Here is a 15,887-nt window from a genome sequence, read left to right as displayed (position 1 = left end):
GGTACTGAAACAATGTTGTTCAGGAATCTGAAAATTAAAGACAGCAAGTGCTAGTACCACAAACTGATTTGATCTTCACACACAAGGGACATGTCCTATTATTTTTGACAAAATTGCACTAGAGATCAAGATTCTGAACATAGGGAAATGCCTTACAATGAGCCAGACCATTGTTCTGTCTGCCACAGCATTCATTATAACAATTGCCAGTGACTTTCTATGCTTTTAGGAGCAATTCATTCTGAGCTGTAGCTGGAGATGATGGAAATTGAACATGGTACCCTTATGCATGCAAGGCAGGTGCTCTACCACTGAACTACAGAGCTTTCTTATGTGTAAGGTTTGTTTAATGACTTGATTATATTTTTCTAAGTATACTTTTTCTAGATACCCCATTTCAGGTATTTGCAGAGAATAAATACAGTCTTCCCCATTTCCAAGTAACACTGTGGTACATGTGATATTTCAGCAGTGTCATTGATATTTGTGATCAGGCTTGTGAGAAAGGAAAAACACGCAAATTCATACAAGTTCTCTCTCTTGTACTTGGGCAGAGGTCAGATACATGTGTATCAATTTTATCTGAATTCATTGACATATTTCATTAACTGGCAGTTATAAAATACAACAACAAGAAAACAAATTGCATAGCAGAATATTTTAAATTGGATGCCAGTATTTGTGTACCAAACTCTCACAGGTCCTGGACTGATTATGTTGGCTATTACAAGTTATTCACAAAACAAGAAACAGAATTCAATTTGGATAATTGATATTAAAAGTGCAGTAAACTGGTTATTCTGTGCCCTCTCCCTTCTCTATACCACCTGCTAAATTATTCTGTAGTGCTGTTTGTATAATATATTGTTGTCAGTGACAACTGAACAAGAATGCCATAAGCAGTTAACTATCAAATAAAAGCAAATTTAAAAGCTATGCAAATTGTGCTAGGACAGCCCAGCTTGTTTCAGCCCTCTTTTCTCTATTATCATATCAATTGAGTAAGCTCGTACCAGACAAAGCGAGGTTATGGGAACCACCTAGAGTATCACGCTCCATTAAACATCAATGCCCATACATGAACATCTGCAACGTCGATCTTATTAACCTAGGATATAGTGGAAAGAGGATAAACAGCTTCTTTTATCAGTAGTAAAAAAAATCCTAATGCTTTCATTGTTTATCAACAGCAACCTCATCAATAATTGTGTAATTATAGTAGCTAGATTACAGTACCTATTTCACATGTTGGTTTATGCACAGATCTCTTGACGTTCCATCTGTAAGCACTTCAGCAAGCTATAAACTACTGATGCTTTTCTTTTTCTAAAGCTTCTTGAAATGACAAATGAGGATATTGTCTTTTACTGTTCTTTATTTTATAATTGTTACTTGAAAACTCTTACTTTATTTGCTCTGAATATTTAAGTTTCAGAATCATGAACTTAATTTAAGGCACTGGCTAACACAAGATTAGTACCTATATATTAAGTGGAAAATATAAAAACTGAGACTTTTATAATCTATAATAATAATAAAAAACTTACATAATTGTTTTGAAGCCTCTTTACACATTATTGTTATATTTTTGGAAATGTGTCATTCTCAGTCAGAGGTTGGGGATTACCTGCAGATTTAGCTATACATTTATTTTGCTCTGCCTCTTTTTTGTGTGTTAGTTTATCCGGTACATCTGACAAAGAAATAAAATAAAGCAATTTAAAACTATAGATTAAAATAACAAGCTAAAAACTAAAAAACAGTGCACCAATGTAAACTGACAATTATAACTAGACCAAACAGTAGATAAGCATTGCAAGACTCTTGAAAGCACTAGATTTCCAGTGCACTCCTGAAAGTACAAGGAGAAGGGACTCAGTGGATTTCCATAAGGAGAGCATCACATCCATTTTGGTGCTACCAATGGAAGGGTTCTGTGTCTTGCACCCACTGATTTAGCTTCTTGTGACCACAGGACAGAGAGCACGGCTTCTGAAAAGATCTTTTGTCTGCACAATGAGAAAGAATTGCCATTGATGATTTTATTATCTTTGCCACATGTTGGCAGTCTGAATTTATGAGCCAAGGGCATTATTACTTCTGCACTAATTTTTGAACTATTTACTTTAACCTCGTTTTATTCAGTCTTTGACTATTGAACATATAAAAAGAACTTGAATGTTCCTCTTATTTGCAGCTTTTTAGTGGTCCAGTAATGGGACTGTTCAACCTGGGACTCTGTTGCTATCAGAGAACCGTTTTCCATGTTCAAAGACCTGGTTCTCATCTCTTTCTGTATGGTACACTTATATGGAAAGGGCAATCTGTTGCACACTGATGCCCTCCATTTTATGAAATGTTGGCAGCTGTGTAGGCTGAATATTGCTTCCTGATATTCCATATACAGTACTCTTTCCTTCCCCAGAGTTCTAGTAGAAAACTGTGGGTTTACATTCTTCTGCAATATCCTTTCTTTGGATCTCCTAAGCAGTATTCTTTGCCCCAATAAAGTTCTTAATAAGATTGTAAACCTCTGTGAGGGCTCCACAATCAGGCAGAAACTTTATGAAGTCAGACTAGAACATTACAAAAGGGTGAGCAAGTTTGGGAGTTCCCCAGAACAGGCTGAACATTAAATACAGTGCAGGGAGCTGGGAGTAATACAGTTACTCTGCAACATTTACAATAATTTTGAGCTGGCATTCAGAAGGAGAAACTATTCCTCTGCTCATAGCTGGGAAAGGATTGAAATAAAGCCCCAGTCATTTTCTGGGTTTTTTTGCACACCGAGGCATTCTGTTGTGCCTTCGTCTACAGTCTGAAGCATATACTTGACAGTGAGTGAGAACTAGGCCATACAACACTCTGTATATGATGCTCACCCTGAAGTATGTGTGGTGAGATGGATGTACCAATCCTCCTCTTTCTTCATTTATGATATGGTAGTGAATATAAGCATTTCTATCTCTGTTCTAGTACTTAATAGCCTAATGAGCTGTTTTGTCAGAGTAAGGAAACATTTAAAAATGAGGAATGAAGGATTTAGCCTTGAAAGCTAACTGTAACACTGATAGAGCCACATTCAAAGCTGCTACAGGTAAAAGGTTAAATTTACTCCTATATCTGGCCTCTAGCGAAAAGTGAAATGTTTTATTACGGTCATTGCCTCTAGCAGTTTAATAGAATCATAGAGTTGTAGAGTTAGAAGAGGCTCCAAGACTTATTTAATCCAAATCCCCGCCTAGGCAAGAAACCCCAACTAAAACATCCTTGATTGATTGCCATCTAACCTGTTTTAAACCGTCCAATTAAAGAGAGGCTACCACCTTCTGAGTAGCTCATTCCACTGTAGAAGAGTTCTTACTATCAGGAAATTTTTCTAATGTTAATTCAAAATCTCCTTTCTTGCAATTAGAATCCATTAGTTTTGAGTTCTGCCCTCTGTAGCTTGTTTTCTGTGGATCCAAAAGATAGGACCGAAGGTGGAGGACACAACTTACGATAACACGGAGAGCTTTCAACATATAATTAGATATAATGTTCTGGCAAAAAAAAAACTGTTTGACAGTGGAACACATCACATCTATGCCACAGATTTGAAATGACAAATTCCTCTAGTCCGCTGGTGTTTTCTCAAGAAGCTGGTTAAGTCAGCTATCCCCTTGGTTGCATTACTAAGGATGTGAACACAGAATTTAACAACAACACAATTCTTTACCTGGCTTTGCTGGCATTTACCTTTTGCAAAAAATATTCAGACCTTCCGCTTGGCAGAAAGACTCAAAATGTGCACAGGAAAAAAGGGAATATTTTATTTCAGTTGGAATGTAACAATGTACGCCAAGCTCACCCAGTAGCTATCTTGACAGTTGGCAGGAATAAAATGGAACAAAGAACAATGATAAAAGAGATGTTGACAGAACAAGGTGAGCCAAAAGATGATAAACACCTGTAGGGGAAAAGCAGGTGCCAGTATAAATGTGGTGCTTCATAAGAGTGGCATTGTGTTGCCTCATCTCCATATCAGAAAGAGCGTTCTGTGTTCAAAAAATATGTATATTGAGAATAATCTTTGTTTGAGTTGGAAGTCGTATCATTAGATGTTTCAAGAAAATATTCAAGTGTAGTTGTCAAATCACAAATAAAAGCTTGTGTTGATAATTATACTTAAGTATAACTGATGAAAGGTAATTTCATCAAGTCTCTTCCATAAAAATATATTGTTTCTGTTGTTCTTGATGAGGCTTTAGAAATGGAATCCAGAATTTAAGATTTGGAAACGCTCATAGGCTATGTGGTCCCCTTTTTTACTAGGGGGAGATTGGACCAGCCCAAGACAGAAGCCCAATCATTAGGCAGCATATTACTGAATTCTACAGTTACTCAGTAATTATTACTGCTAGCAGTACCATTTTGATTTTTTTTTCAAACATCTTAATATCATGGAAAGCCAATACTTAGAGAACACCTCTGAAAATTCTCTTACATCACAGAAAATAACCTTCAGAGTAAATTAAGCCTAGAATATTCTAGCATCTGGAATAAAAACTTATTTTTTAATTCAAAATATACCCCGCTTTTCTCCTCAAGAGAAGGTAACTCCTCAAATTCCCACTGATTCAGTGGCCTACATTAGTTGTGACCTAGTAGTGGATTTTGGCCATTGTGGCCTACATTGAACTGTCTGTTGTTGTGGCAAAAGATGGCACTTTGTCTTGTAACTCTCTTAATAGCTTGGTAATTTTAGTAACAAATCATTAAGCCGTGTATAGCAACCAGAAATAAAATGGAATAACTCAATTGATTTCAGCTGATTCTCCCTGTGTTGAGTGCTCAATAATTTAGCCTCTTATCTATATATGAAATCAACACCTATTTTCCCTCTTTTGTCTTCCATTCATAATAATTTGTTGCTCCAGTCAGAGAAATTCCAGAGATTTAATGAAGCATTTCATTTTTTTGTCATTTTGCTACAACAGTCATAACTCACTATTTTCTTTAAACACATGTTCAATTTTATTTGGGTTTTCAAAACAAAGCATAAGCCTAGAATACATGGTCATTGGTGGGGAAAACTGAATACCAAAATACAATTGCATAGTAATTTTGTACTGAAAATGTGTAAAAGAAGAATAATTTAAAAAATGGGCAGTGCGTAAAGTTGGCAGTCTTTTGGGAATGAAGATGATGAATATTTTTAATTTAAGCCTCGTAGTATGTTAGTTACTGTATTCATATTGAGAAACCTGTTTTTTTTTTAATAGCTCCAGATTTCTATATAGGTGGCATGTCCGTTACTAAGCCATTTTCTTTTACTTTTATGAGTATCTTTATCCCACAGGCATGATTTTAAAGGTTTGCTTTGTGGACATATGATTCAGGAGTTCCTACTAGAAAATGTATGTCACAACTGTGATTATATTAACTAGCATCCTAATGAGTTGTGTTCCATATGTGGGAAATAATCTATAAAGCAAATAAACTGTCCCATAATTTATACTAAAATGTGCATGTAATTATTCTGAAAGGGAGTAGATTGTATACATTCCAATTACAGCAACAATTAAATGAAATCATGTGGATACTAATTAAGTGAGCCTTAAAAAAATCATAGACTTGTGCACTTAATTATCAAAGGAACAATCCACAACTAATTTAGGACAAATAAATTCCTTTCATCTGGAGGCACAGATCCTGTACAAGGTTTTAATACTATGATGCTCCAGAAGTAATTCTACTGAGATCAGTGTGATTTATCCTAATTTTTTTAATGAATCTAGCTGAGAGCTGAATCTAACTGTGGGAGATTAGCAACAATTTCAAATCTCACTATGCATCATCTTCCACATCAAATAAATATAAAAACTACATATGTTTTATGACGCCCTGCTAAGTAAGCATACACTACTTTTAGAACTAGCAAAAGATTAGTTTTCTGCGGAGACTTAATTAAAGGCAATATATTTTACAGATCCTAAGGGAGGAATCAGTGGAAACAAAAGAACATTATAACCCTGTAATTTTAGTAAACATGCCTGGAAAAAAATCAGCTAAAAGTTAAACAGTGCACTCGTATCCATGTTTAGTCACAAGTATGTCTAAGTTCAATGTGAGTTACTCTTAAGTATTATGCATAATATTGCGCCCTTAAATCTGCAATGGGATAGTAAGGAAATACTGTACCAGGCATACAATGTTTCTTATGCCCTGTAAGCTCTTAATAGAATTTTGAAAATCCCAGCTTTTTTAAAAGGTGTGTAGCCTCTGTGGAGACAGAACAATGTCTGTCAAAATGTGTTATTAAAATGGTGTTTACAGAATGGCTTTTAGCTTTTATTCAATGATTTGCGTACGATGAAAACCAGCGTACATCACAAGATCTCACTGCTAAGAATCAATCATGTCTCATTCTAAACCACATGAAGGAAAATAATTCAGTACTGATTCCAAAGAAGAAACACCGTTTAACAAAGGAGGATCCTTACATGGAAATATTTATGCAAAGTTTGTCATATGCAGGAGTACCCATCCTTTCTCATATATGAAATTAGGCCGTATTTTTAAAACAGCTGCATTTATTAAGGAGTAAAATTAGAAAATCTTTAAGTTTATAATTCAAGAATTTATTTAGTGATAGTGAATTAATGCTTAAAATTAAAGAGTGGAAGTTGCATTTTTCTGTGCTGTTTTAAAATTTTTGTCTAGAAGCTTACAATCTTGTCTGTGGTAAAGGTTAGAAACATGACATTTCTGAGTAACTTGCTACTAAAAAGTGGAAAGAGGAGGAGTGTTACTTATGGAAAAGGATTCATGTCCTTCTCTGAGGTTCTGTTATAAGGTGTCCCAAAATTGAAACACTGTGATGAAACATTTTGTGTATTGATTTGTTAAGGTTTTAAAGAAATTATGGACCCATAAGATGAACAAGGAGTGAAACAGAGCAAGTACAGCATGTCGCTATTTTAAAACCTAGTGTGCCGTTCTATGCATTCTCCCTTTTCATAAACAAACTATATCTTTGTATTGTGTTTCTTGTAGCACCGTATAGTAAAAAACGATTAGTAAATGCTTCTGTTTTGCACATAACAGTTGCCTTCCCATTATATCCATGTTGTTGATCTTTATGAAATAGTATTATGAACGAATACTGATCAAAACTGGTACAAATAATAGTAATAGTAATAGTAACAGTAATAGTAATAATAGCTTAAGTAATTAATGTAGTAAAGAGGCATGCAGTCTGAAAGTTATACAGAAATAAAACATACACTAGCAGATAATTCCATTCTACAAAATTAAAGGAACAGAATGACATAGCAGAAATACTTAGAAACATCCCTTACTTACAGACAGAACTTCTTCTTGGACATTAGTTCTCAACTCCAGATCCCTAGGTATTCTTGGACTAAAACTCCCAGAAACCTTCATCATTAGCTGGGGATAACTAGGATTTCTGGGAGTTTTAGTCTTGGTACATCTGGGGACACAAGATTGGGAACCACTGTTCTAGGATAACATCTGGGAACTGTTTTTCAGTCTTCCTTTAGGTGACTTTGTTTGCTTCCTCATATTTTGATTTCATAATCCTTTTCAGACAACCAGATGCAATAGTTGCTTTTGAAACTCTCCCAACTTGTGTTTGGGTTGGGAAAAACTGCTTTTGGAAGGAAGGGGTTTGAAGCCTTTACTGTATGTATGAAGCTTGTTATGCACTTTTTGGATTAGGGCATTTTCCACACATCTATGTGTGCAAGTGCATAACATGAAGCTACATTTTGAACTTTAACCCACCAGAATCCTACAGCTAGTATGGCCGTTCAAGATAGGGAGATGATGGGAGTTTTGATCTTAAACAGCGAAGTTTTCAATTCTGTGCTGCATGTATAGCCACTTCCTGAGATATTTTTAATCGTACCCAGTTGGTAGTATTTTAACTTAAAATTTTAAGGTGAAGCAGCACAACTAATGTTATTGTACCACTTCTGGTGCTTCATTTTAAAGGTACAATTTGATTAGGCCTATACTTTTAGTTAAATCTTTCTACAGAGTTATGGTAAAGAATAATTACTGGGAGTTGTCAGGGTGTTATAATTTTTTTTTACAGAGCTATGGTTTTAACCTTGGAAATTTTTGATGATCTTGAAAGATGGCTGTTGTGGGTCTTTCAAGCTCTTTGGCCATGTTCTGAAGGTTGTTCTTCCTAACGTTTCGCCAGTCTCTGTGGTCAGCATCTTCAGTACAGCTGTCCTCTGAAGATGCCGGCCACAGAGACTGGCGAAATGTTAGGAAGAAGGACTTTCATAACATGGCCAAAGAGCCTGAAAGACCCACAACAGCCATTAGATCCCGGCCATGAAAGCCTTCGTGAATACATCTTGAAAGATGCTCCTTAGCTATAGCTTCCAGAAGCTTGAAAAATGCTGTAGATACTTCATGATTGTAAGTTAGGCTTCTGGGTTTTGTAGTCCAAATGTGTTCATAAGGCCAAGGTTGGGCTATCTGACATAAATTCAGTTTTTAAAGGGAAGTATAGGTTCCTTTCCCTATGGGAAGAGAGAATGTAGAATAATAAGTCCCTTCTGCCAGGGGAGGGAAAGGTTTTTCAGGTCACATGTCAATAATGTTAATTTAAGTTGTACTCTTAACAGTTAAACAAGATTGTTTAACTCATTAAACAGTTAAACAGTTTTGTTTTAATTGTTAACAGTACAAATTAATTTCCAATGTGGAATATTTAACTCTAATTAATTACTTTTTAAACCTAAACTTTTTCAAAGACTGGTACATTCTCATAGAAACACACCTCAGTATTCCTCAGAATGCAGCATTCTTGAACTTTATCATAAACTTGTCTGGTTCTTCACCATATTTATCTGAAATATGATGTACAGTGCTGTACATGTTTGTCCCAAGTAAGCAGCACTGCATTTCCCTATATTTACTCCACATAAATGACCATAAGATTGCAACCGATGTCACTTCATATCTGCCTCATTTTCTATGCATCTGTTCAACAAATGGTTCAGCATATGATTATACATATTAACAATTTAAAACTGGCTTGCTAAAATGGTTGCAGGTAATCATTCCAGAAGTTTAGAAAAGGATATTTAATATATCTTTTTCTAAATACCGTATTTGCCGGCGTATAAGGCGACTGGGTGTATAAGACGACCTCCCAACATTTCCACTCAAAATGTAGAGTTTGTTATATACTTGCCATATAAGACTACCCCCTCTTCCAGATGCATGATTCTGCTTTGGCTGCATCATGAGGAGAATGCATTTTGCCGCTTTTGGTTCCTTTCGCTGGGAGAGAGCGAGGGTTTGCCAGAAGAAGGACAGCATCGGCACAGAACAGCTGACTGTCGGGAACCAGCAGAGACAGGTTGAGAGGCATTTTGAGAGGCAGCAGCCATGTGGTCGCATCTCAAAATGGCTGCCACCTCTCTGCTGGTTCCCAACAGTCAGCTGTTCGGCGCTAGAGTCAGGCTGTTCCCAGGCTACCAAGGAAGAGCTCGGTCTACTCGGTCTTACTACCAGGTAAGTGACTTCCCTGGGAGGGAGGGAGGGTTTGCTGGAAGTGCACCCGGCGTATAAGACGCCCCCCCCCCACTTGGAGGCATGTGTTTCAGGGCCAAAAAGTCATCTTGTACACCGGCAAATATGGTATATATGTGTGTATGGGTTTAATAAAACCTGTAGATTTCAAACTTTATCTTAGAATATGTGTTCTGTCTGCGTGAAAACACAAGAACACATGCTTCTTCTAAGATGATGTTTGTAACAACATAACCACGCATCATAAGTAAACAAAGGCAAGGGCTTAAATCCTGTTCCATATGTTATGCATTGCAGCAAGGTTTTGGAAATAAAAACATTTCTGATTTTCCCCCCTGAAGGTTCTGAGGCTAACATGAAATACCTGTCACAATTGGGAAGCCGTGGGAGGCCATGGGATGAGAGAGGAAGCCTTTCATTACTAAATATTCCCACCACCAGCAAAGTCATCTCAGTGGTAGTGATTTTTAATAGTTAAAGACTCCTCGCTGCAAATCTTGCAGGCCCCAATGGCTTCCTGACAATGAAAGAAATTCCATGGGAGCCTCAGGACCTTTGGGGGTGAGGAGATCTTTTTCCAAACACTAGTCACACCTGGTGATCTCATCAGTTTTATGTGGTGTAACATAGGATTTCATCCAATGTGTAGTGATATTTTTTCTCCCATGTGACTTTGTGAAGGTTTAACTGAGGAGTAAATCTGATAAAATGTATAGGATAAAGTGACAAAAATTTCTGTAATCCATTCACAGACCTAACAGAAATTTATCCTGTTTAAGAAGTGTGAAGAAATTCAGATGTGCATATTTATTTTCTTTGTATCTATGAACTGTTTTTAATGTGCTGCTTAGAAAATGCCCTAACACACATATCTTGACAACTATGTTTTGCTGTTTCATGTTACCTCGTCCTGATAGTCCCACCTGAACAAAATTACACACATGTATAAGGTCTGATGGCCTCTTGTGGCATTGGCTGATGGAGGGGTGCCTATTTTTTTTATCGTACTATTAGGGTCAAAGCCTATTTTCATCTCTTTACTTCTTTGAGGCACATTGACTACAAGGCATGGCTTACATAGGCTTCTTGTGCTCTGTTAATTTACACATTAACAAAGTGGTAATTGTGCTTTATCACATATTTATGATATTATCCTCTTGGAAAACCCTAGCCGATTAATTAGACTCATCTATTTAATCTGTGCCCCTAGCAGTCTAAAAGTTATGATATTGTGTGTTATAATTTGCTTGAGATAAGTTGCATATTCAACTTCATAATTTTTAAAATCACTTGACGTAATTTTCAGTATGCCTTTGTTTGTTTGTTTGTTTGTTTATTTATTTATTTATTCATTCATTCATTCATTCATTTATTTATTTATTTATTTATTTATTTATTTATTTATTTATTTATTTATTTATTTATTTATTTAGATTGGAAACAAAACCAGAAGATGCTTCTATTGAGTTTGTAAAACCAAGACATTTAGTTTTCAGGCTCATTTTTTACAAAACAGTTTCACTATTTTTATCTTCTTTTTTTAAAAAAAGAATTAAAAACAAAGATTGTGCTCTTTACTTCTTTCTTGGGTGGGCAGATGATGCCAAATCTTTTTTATTACATTCATTGGCTCTAGAAGGTCTAGTGAGTGTTCAATATTGGATGGTTTATGTCTTGATTTTAGATTCCAGGGTGAGACATTATATATTAAAGATTGTTACTCCACAGTACTATGATTTAAGTTCTTAGGAAATATATTCTAAGGGATTATTTTCTTTTTCTGCTTCCATTGTAGATACTGAAGTACGATCTTTCCCAGTCTTAATTAGCGACCAGAGTGAGATTGTTGACACCAATGGAGCTGGAGATGCATTTGTGGGAGGTACGTACTGTTTGCCTTATTACTTTAAAGTAATAAAGAATAACACTTTAAAGTGTTCTTTATTACCCCAGCCCCCTACTTTATTAGAAAACAGGTGTTGTTTTCTAATATAGAGTGTCAATTTCTTCTTTTCAGTATTCTATGTTTTATATTTTAAAGGATTGTTAATTTTCTCAGGAAAAAATGTGTTTTGTGTTTTGAAAGATAATGCACTATTATGCAATAGCCACATTGTTTTCACACAATTAATTGTTTCTGCCAGAATGTTGCATAAACAAGCTCCATCAAATATGTTATGTAGTGTACTCAGAGTCCCTGCTGGCCTAATCATGTTAGCATGTTGCTCTTCTTTTAAAGAGATTGTACTGAATTTTAAAGAGTATGCAAATAACTGAGGGTAATGTTTAAGTTATAATTTATCTTCCGTGTTCATCTGTTTCCTGAACTGTTGATGTGCATATGCAAAAAGACTGTGAAGAATTAATGTTTTAAACATCACAAGGAGAATCACACCTGCTAATACTTTTATATCATTTGCAACCATGCTAATTTTTTTTAATGTCAGAGCAGGAGAGTTTTTTTATATATAAACCAAAGCCCAATATTGTTGAAAATGCATCTTACACTAATCCTTGTGTATGTCAACAACATGCTCTTTCATTTTGAAGGTTGTACTGTTGGTGAAAGCTCCTGGGATTTTTCACTTTTTAGGACCCTAGCTCTCCTCAAATGCAGTTCTGAGGTTTGACCTGAAGTTTTTGGTGCTGCCGCTTTTAAAAGGAAAAATATCTTAGAAGAAGGCAGTGTGGTATTCTTGATATGAGTGAAGAGGTTGGTTTCCATGCTTTTCTCCCATATGCTAAAAGTTTTCAAACAAGACATAAAGAATTTATTTCAGTACTTGAGTTAATACATCTATACTTTCCTTTCAGGAAAGTATTGAACCATGAGTTTTAATTGCTTTATAGGGTAGGCAGTAAGAGGTTAAGCTAGACAGAGCATCTAGAACAAGAATAGGTAAGGTAAAGGTTCCCCTTAATATTTAGTCCAGTCATGTCTGACTCTAGGGGGCCGTGATCATCCTCGTCTCCAAGCCGTAGAGCCAGCATTCCATGGTCATGTGGCCAGCGCGACTAGACACGGAACGCCATTACCTTCCCACTGTGGTGGTACCTATTTATCTACTCACATTTACATGCTTTTGAACTGCTAGGTTGGCAGGAGCTGGGACAAGCGATGGGAGCTCACTCCATGGCGTGGATTCAATCTTACAACTGCTTGGTCTTCTGACCTTGCAGCATAGAGGCTTCTGCGGTTTAACCTGCAGCGCCACCACATCCCTAGAACAAGAATACCCTGCCCTTAATGGTTTCAGTTGGAGGCGGTAGAGGGCATCTACTCTTGCTGTTTTTTCCACCAATTCTATATGATGGAAAGCTGCAATCTTCAGGATTTCTGTCTGTGTGTGTTTCTGTGTGTCTTTGTGCTCAGCAGACTTGTTTGGTATACATTCTCCCTTCTCCTTCAACACAAAATATGCATTTCCAAAAGGGATTTGGTTTGAAGAGTTTTGAATAAGCAAATCTTCCATTGAGACAGGAGGACTTGCTTAGAGAAGGGGCACTCTAAGAACCAAAGATTAGCTGTTGCAACACAGTGCTTCCAAGTCACATCCCAAGCAGGATATGAATTCGAGGCACGGTACTGCAGTGGCTCCAGTCAGTGGGGTGTTAGGGCTGGTGTTATTGAACACCACAAAGAAATGGATTATTGAAGACTGGCCAGTAATATTGTGGTGTCCAGAAAGGGCTTTTTTCAGTAAAGGTCTGACAACTGCCTCTTTGAGGCAGGGTAGAATTTTACCCTGCCCAAAGAGGCATACATCTCTCCCCTTGACTACTCAGCCAGCTTCTTCTCTAGCCACTTTATAATCCATTAAGGAAAAGGTTCCAAACTACGCATAGTTGCTCTTACCACTCCAAGGATCCTATCCACATTCCACAGAACAAAATTAACACTGGTCAAGCAATAGATAAGCTTTCATCCACAGGACCCCAACATCCAAGACAGAGTGGCTCTGAGCTATTTTATGTGCAATGTCATGTAAATTGCTCAGAGGACTGTCAAATGGTCAACATTCTCCTCTTACGGGTGAGATCATAGTAGACCTCTGACCACTCAAAACAGCTCTGCAGGACAGCTTTGTGTAGAAGAAAGTGTTCCTCACTGCTATGGAATAGGCATTCCATTGGTCTCTAGTCCGTGTTTTCTGACTCATTCCACATTTTCTGCCCTCAGATTATGGCACTTAGATGATCACATCGTTCTATATATGGGTTTATGATGCAGAGTGCATTGGATTTCTGTTCTAGATATCTGCATGATTCAGGCAGTGAGTGAAATGAATAATATGTTAGTCATGACCTTTTCCCTTCTAAACAAAGATCACTCTGGAAGAGAGTAACTTAACATGGGTGCCTGATCTAATTCTGAACACCTTGTTCCTGCAGCTATATACAGTGTTGACATGATTATTCCATGTTAATGTCATCAGCCTTCATATTGAAAACCTTTTTCCTGTTATAGTAGCAGAATTTTCTGCTGAAGTATGTCTTTACTTGAAAGAGACTGCAGCCCTCTTTTGTTTAGCAACCTACGTCATCTTGAACCCAGCAAGGTAGATGCTGCATCTTGAGCCAAGCTTTTAAAAGACAAATTATTATCAACAACTTGCCTTCTATATACTAGATTCTATAAAATTATATGGTGTCAGTGATTTTTTTCTGTCAATTTTGGAAGGTCTAGTCACTTTGGTAAGCATTTAGGCTGTACAGTAGGATGTATATTTTCCATGTTTAAATCTGCCTTCCTTTTAAACTTTTCAGATTCATTTAAAAGTAGGAAAAACTGTGACCAGCAACAAAATGTTTGGTGTACCCCCATACCTCAGGAGGCATGTTCACAATCTTGTGTCAGATAGCATAACAATGCTGCCCAGACCTCTCAACATGGGAGGTGCTTGGTGTACAGGACAACTATAAACAGCAAAATAGGTCTTCCTGTGTAGTATGAATAGAGAACATTGTTGCTGCACAGTGGAAGAGGGGAGTCTGCAGAATAGAAACAGGAAAAAGTGTCTTTTTATTTTATTTTATTTTTCCTTCTCTCCTGAGACAACCCATTTACACACTCCTCTTTGTGATAACTTAGTAGAAGTGGCTAGGGAATAAGAAAAACATTGGTCTATCCCTCTTTCCACCCTCCATTTCCCTTTTTTAAAAGAAAATAAATCTTCAGCTGATACCTTAACATGAAATTAAATCAATGACTTACAAGTTTGCCCTCAGTCCTTCCTGATTTATTCAATCTAATAGGCAGGGTATATCCAGCAGGTTCTCAGCAGGTAGTAACTTCTTCCTTGAGAAAGTGGGAGTAATTCAAGAAAGGAGCTAATAATTAGGCCGCTTCTGGAGAACCCTAAGACTGGATATTGAAGATGGCAATAGCTATTGGTTAATTACCAATATTCCTTTCCTGAGCAATGTGTCCAAGTGGTTGCTAGAGAATTCCAGATATTCTTAATGCAGCTGATGATGAGCTTTAGGTCTGGTTTTGGAACAGAAATGCCCTTGTTTAATCTATTACATGATGACTGCAAATACAGTGGTGCCTCGCTTAACGGGCGCTCCATTTAGCAATGAAACCGCATAGCGACGAAGATTTTGTGATCACAAAAGTGATCGCATTGCGATGTTTTAAATGGGTTTTTTTCGGTTTGTGATGATCGGGTCCCTATTTCACTTACCGATCATTGCAAAGCGACTATTTTAAAACAGCTGATCGGCTGTTCCAAAATGGCCACCGGGTAAAAAAAATTGCCGCCCGCTGTGTTTAGGGATGGATTCCTCGCTTAAGAGGCAGCGAAAATGGCCGCTGTATGAAGGTCAGTTTTTTGCCGATAGGAACGCATTAAACAGGTTTTAATGCGTTTCTATGGGCTTTTTAAAATCACATAGTGACGAAATCGCTTAGCAGCGATTTCTGCTGCATGGATTAACATCGCTATGCGAGGCACCACTATATACAAATTGGGGAATAGAACCCTGCTGATTTTCTTGAACCTGCAGTTTTCTATTCCATCAGTCTGAATAAACCGTCTGATTTTGGATTAGAGTTTTGCATTGCAATGTTTCTTTTACTCAAATGGTCAATTCCAGAACCATTCTTGGGGGATAATTCATCTGTCTTGTGGTGCTATGTTGCAAGAATTTTGAGGACTGTGTTTTATCCCCCAAACTTTCCAGCATCTTCACATAAGTGGGCAGTACACAACCAGACTGTATGCACATGTACACCCACACCATTTTTTTTTACCAGCACTGATTTTCCTGCCACACCATTAAATTTGAAAAACACAGCCACATGAAAATAATATTTTAAAGCA

At 36.9% G+C, this 15,887-nt stretch overlaps 1 protein-coding gene across 10 annotated transcripts in view; it reads left to right on the top strand.

Moving 5' to 3' along the window:
- Positions 1-15,887, top strand: part of ADK (adenosine kinase) — a 375,585-nt gene that overhangs the window by 312,891 nt on the left and 46,807 nt on the right. For all 10 annotated transcript variants that reach the window (XM_072994991.2, XM_072994988.2, XM_072994983.2 and 7 more), the window contains one exon: positions 11,357-11,443. In XM_072994991.2, coding sequence (XP_072851092.2) covers positions 11,357-11,443 — 87 coding nt within the window. The remainder of the gene's footprint in view (positions 1-11,356; positions 11,444-15,887) is intronic.

Source organism: Pogona vitticeps, chromosome 3 (genome assembly GCF_051106095.1).
Source record: "Pogona vitticeps strain Pit_001003342236 chromosome 3, PviZW2.1, whole genome shotgun sequence".
NCBI lineage: Eukaryota > Metazoa > Chordata > Lepidosauria > Squamata > Agamidae > Pogona > Pogona vitticeps.
The sequence above is the reverse complement of the archived record's forward strand: the minus strand, read 5'-3'. Positions and strand labels throughout refer to the sequence as shown.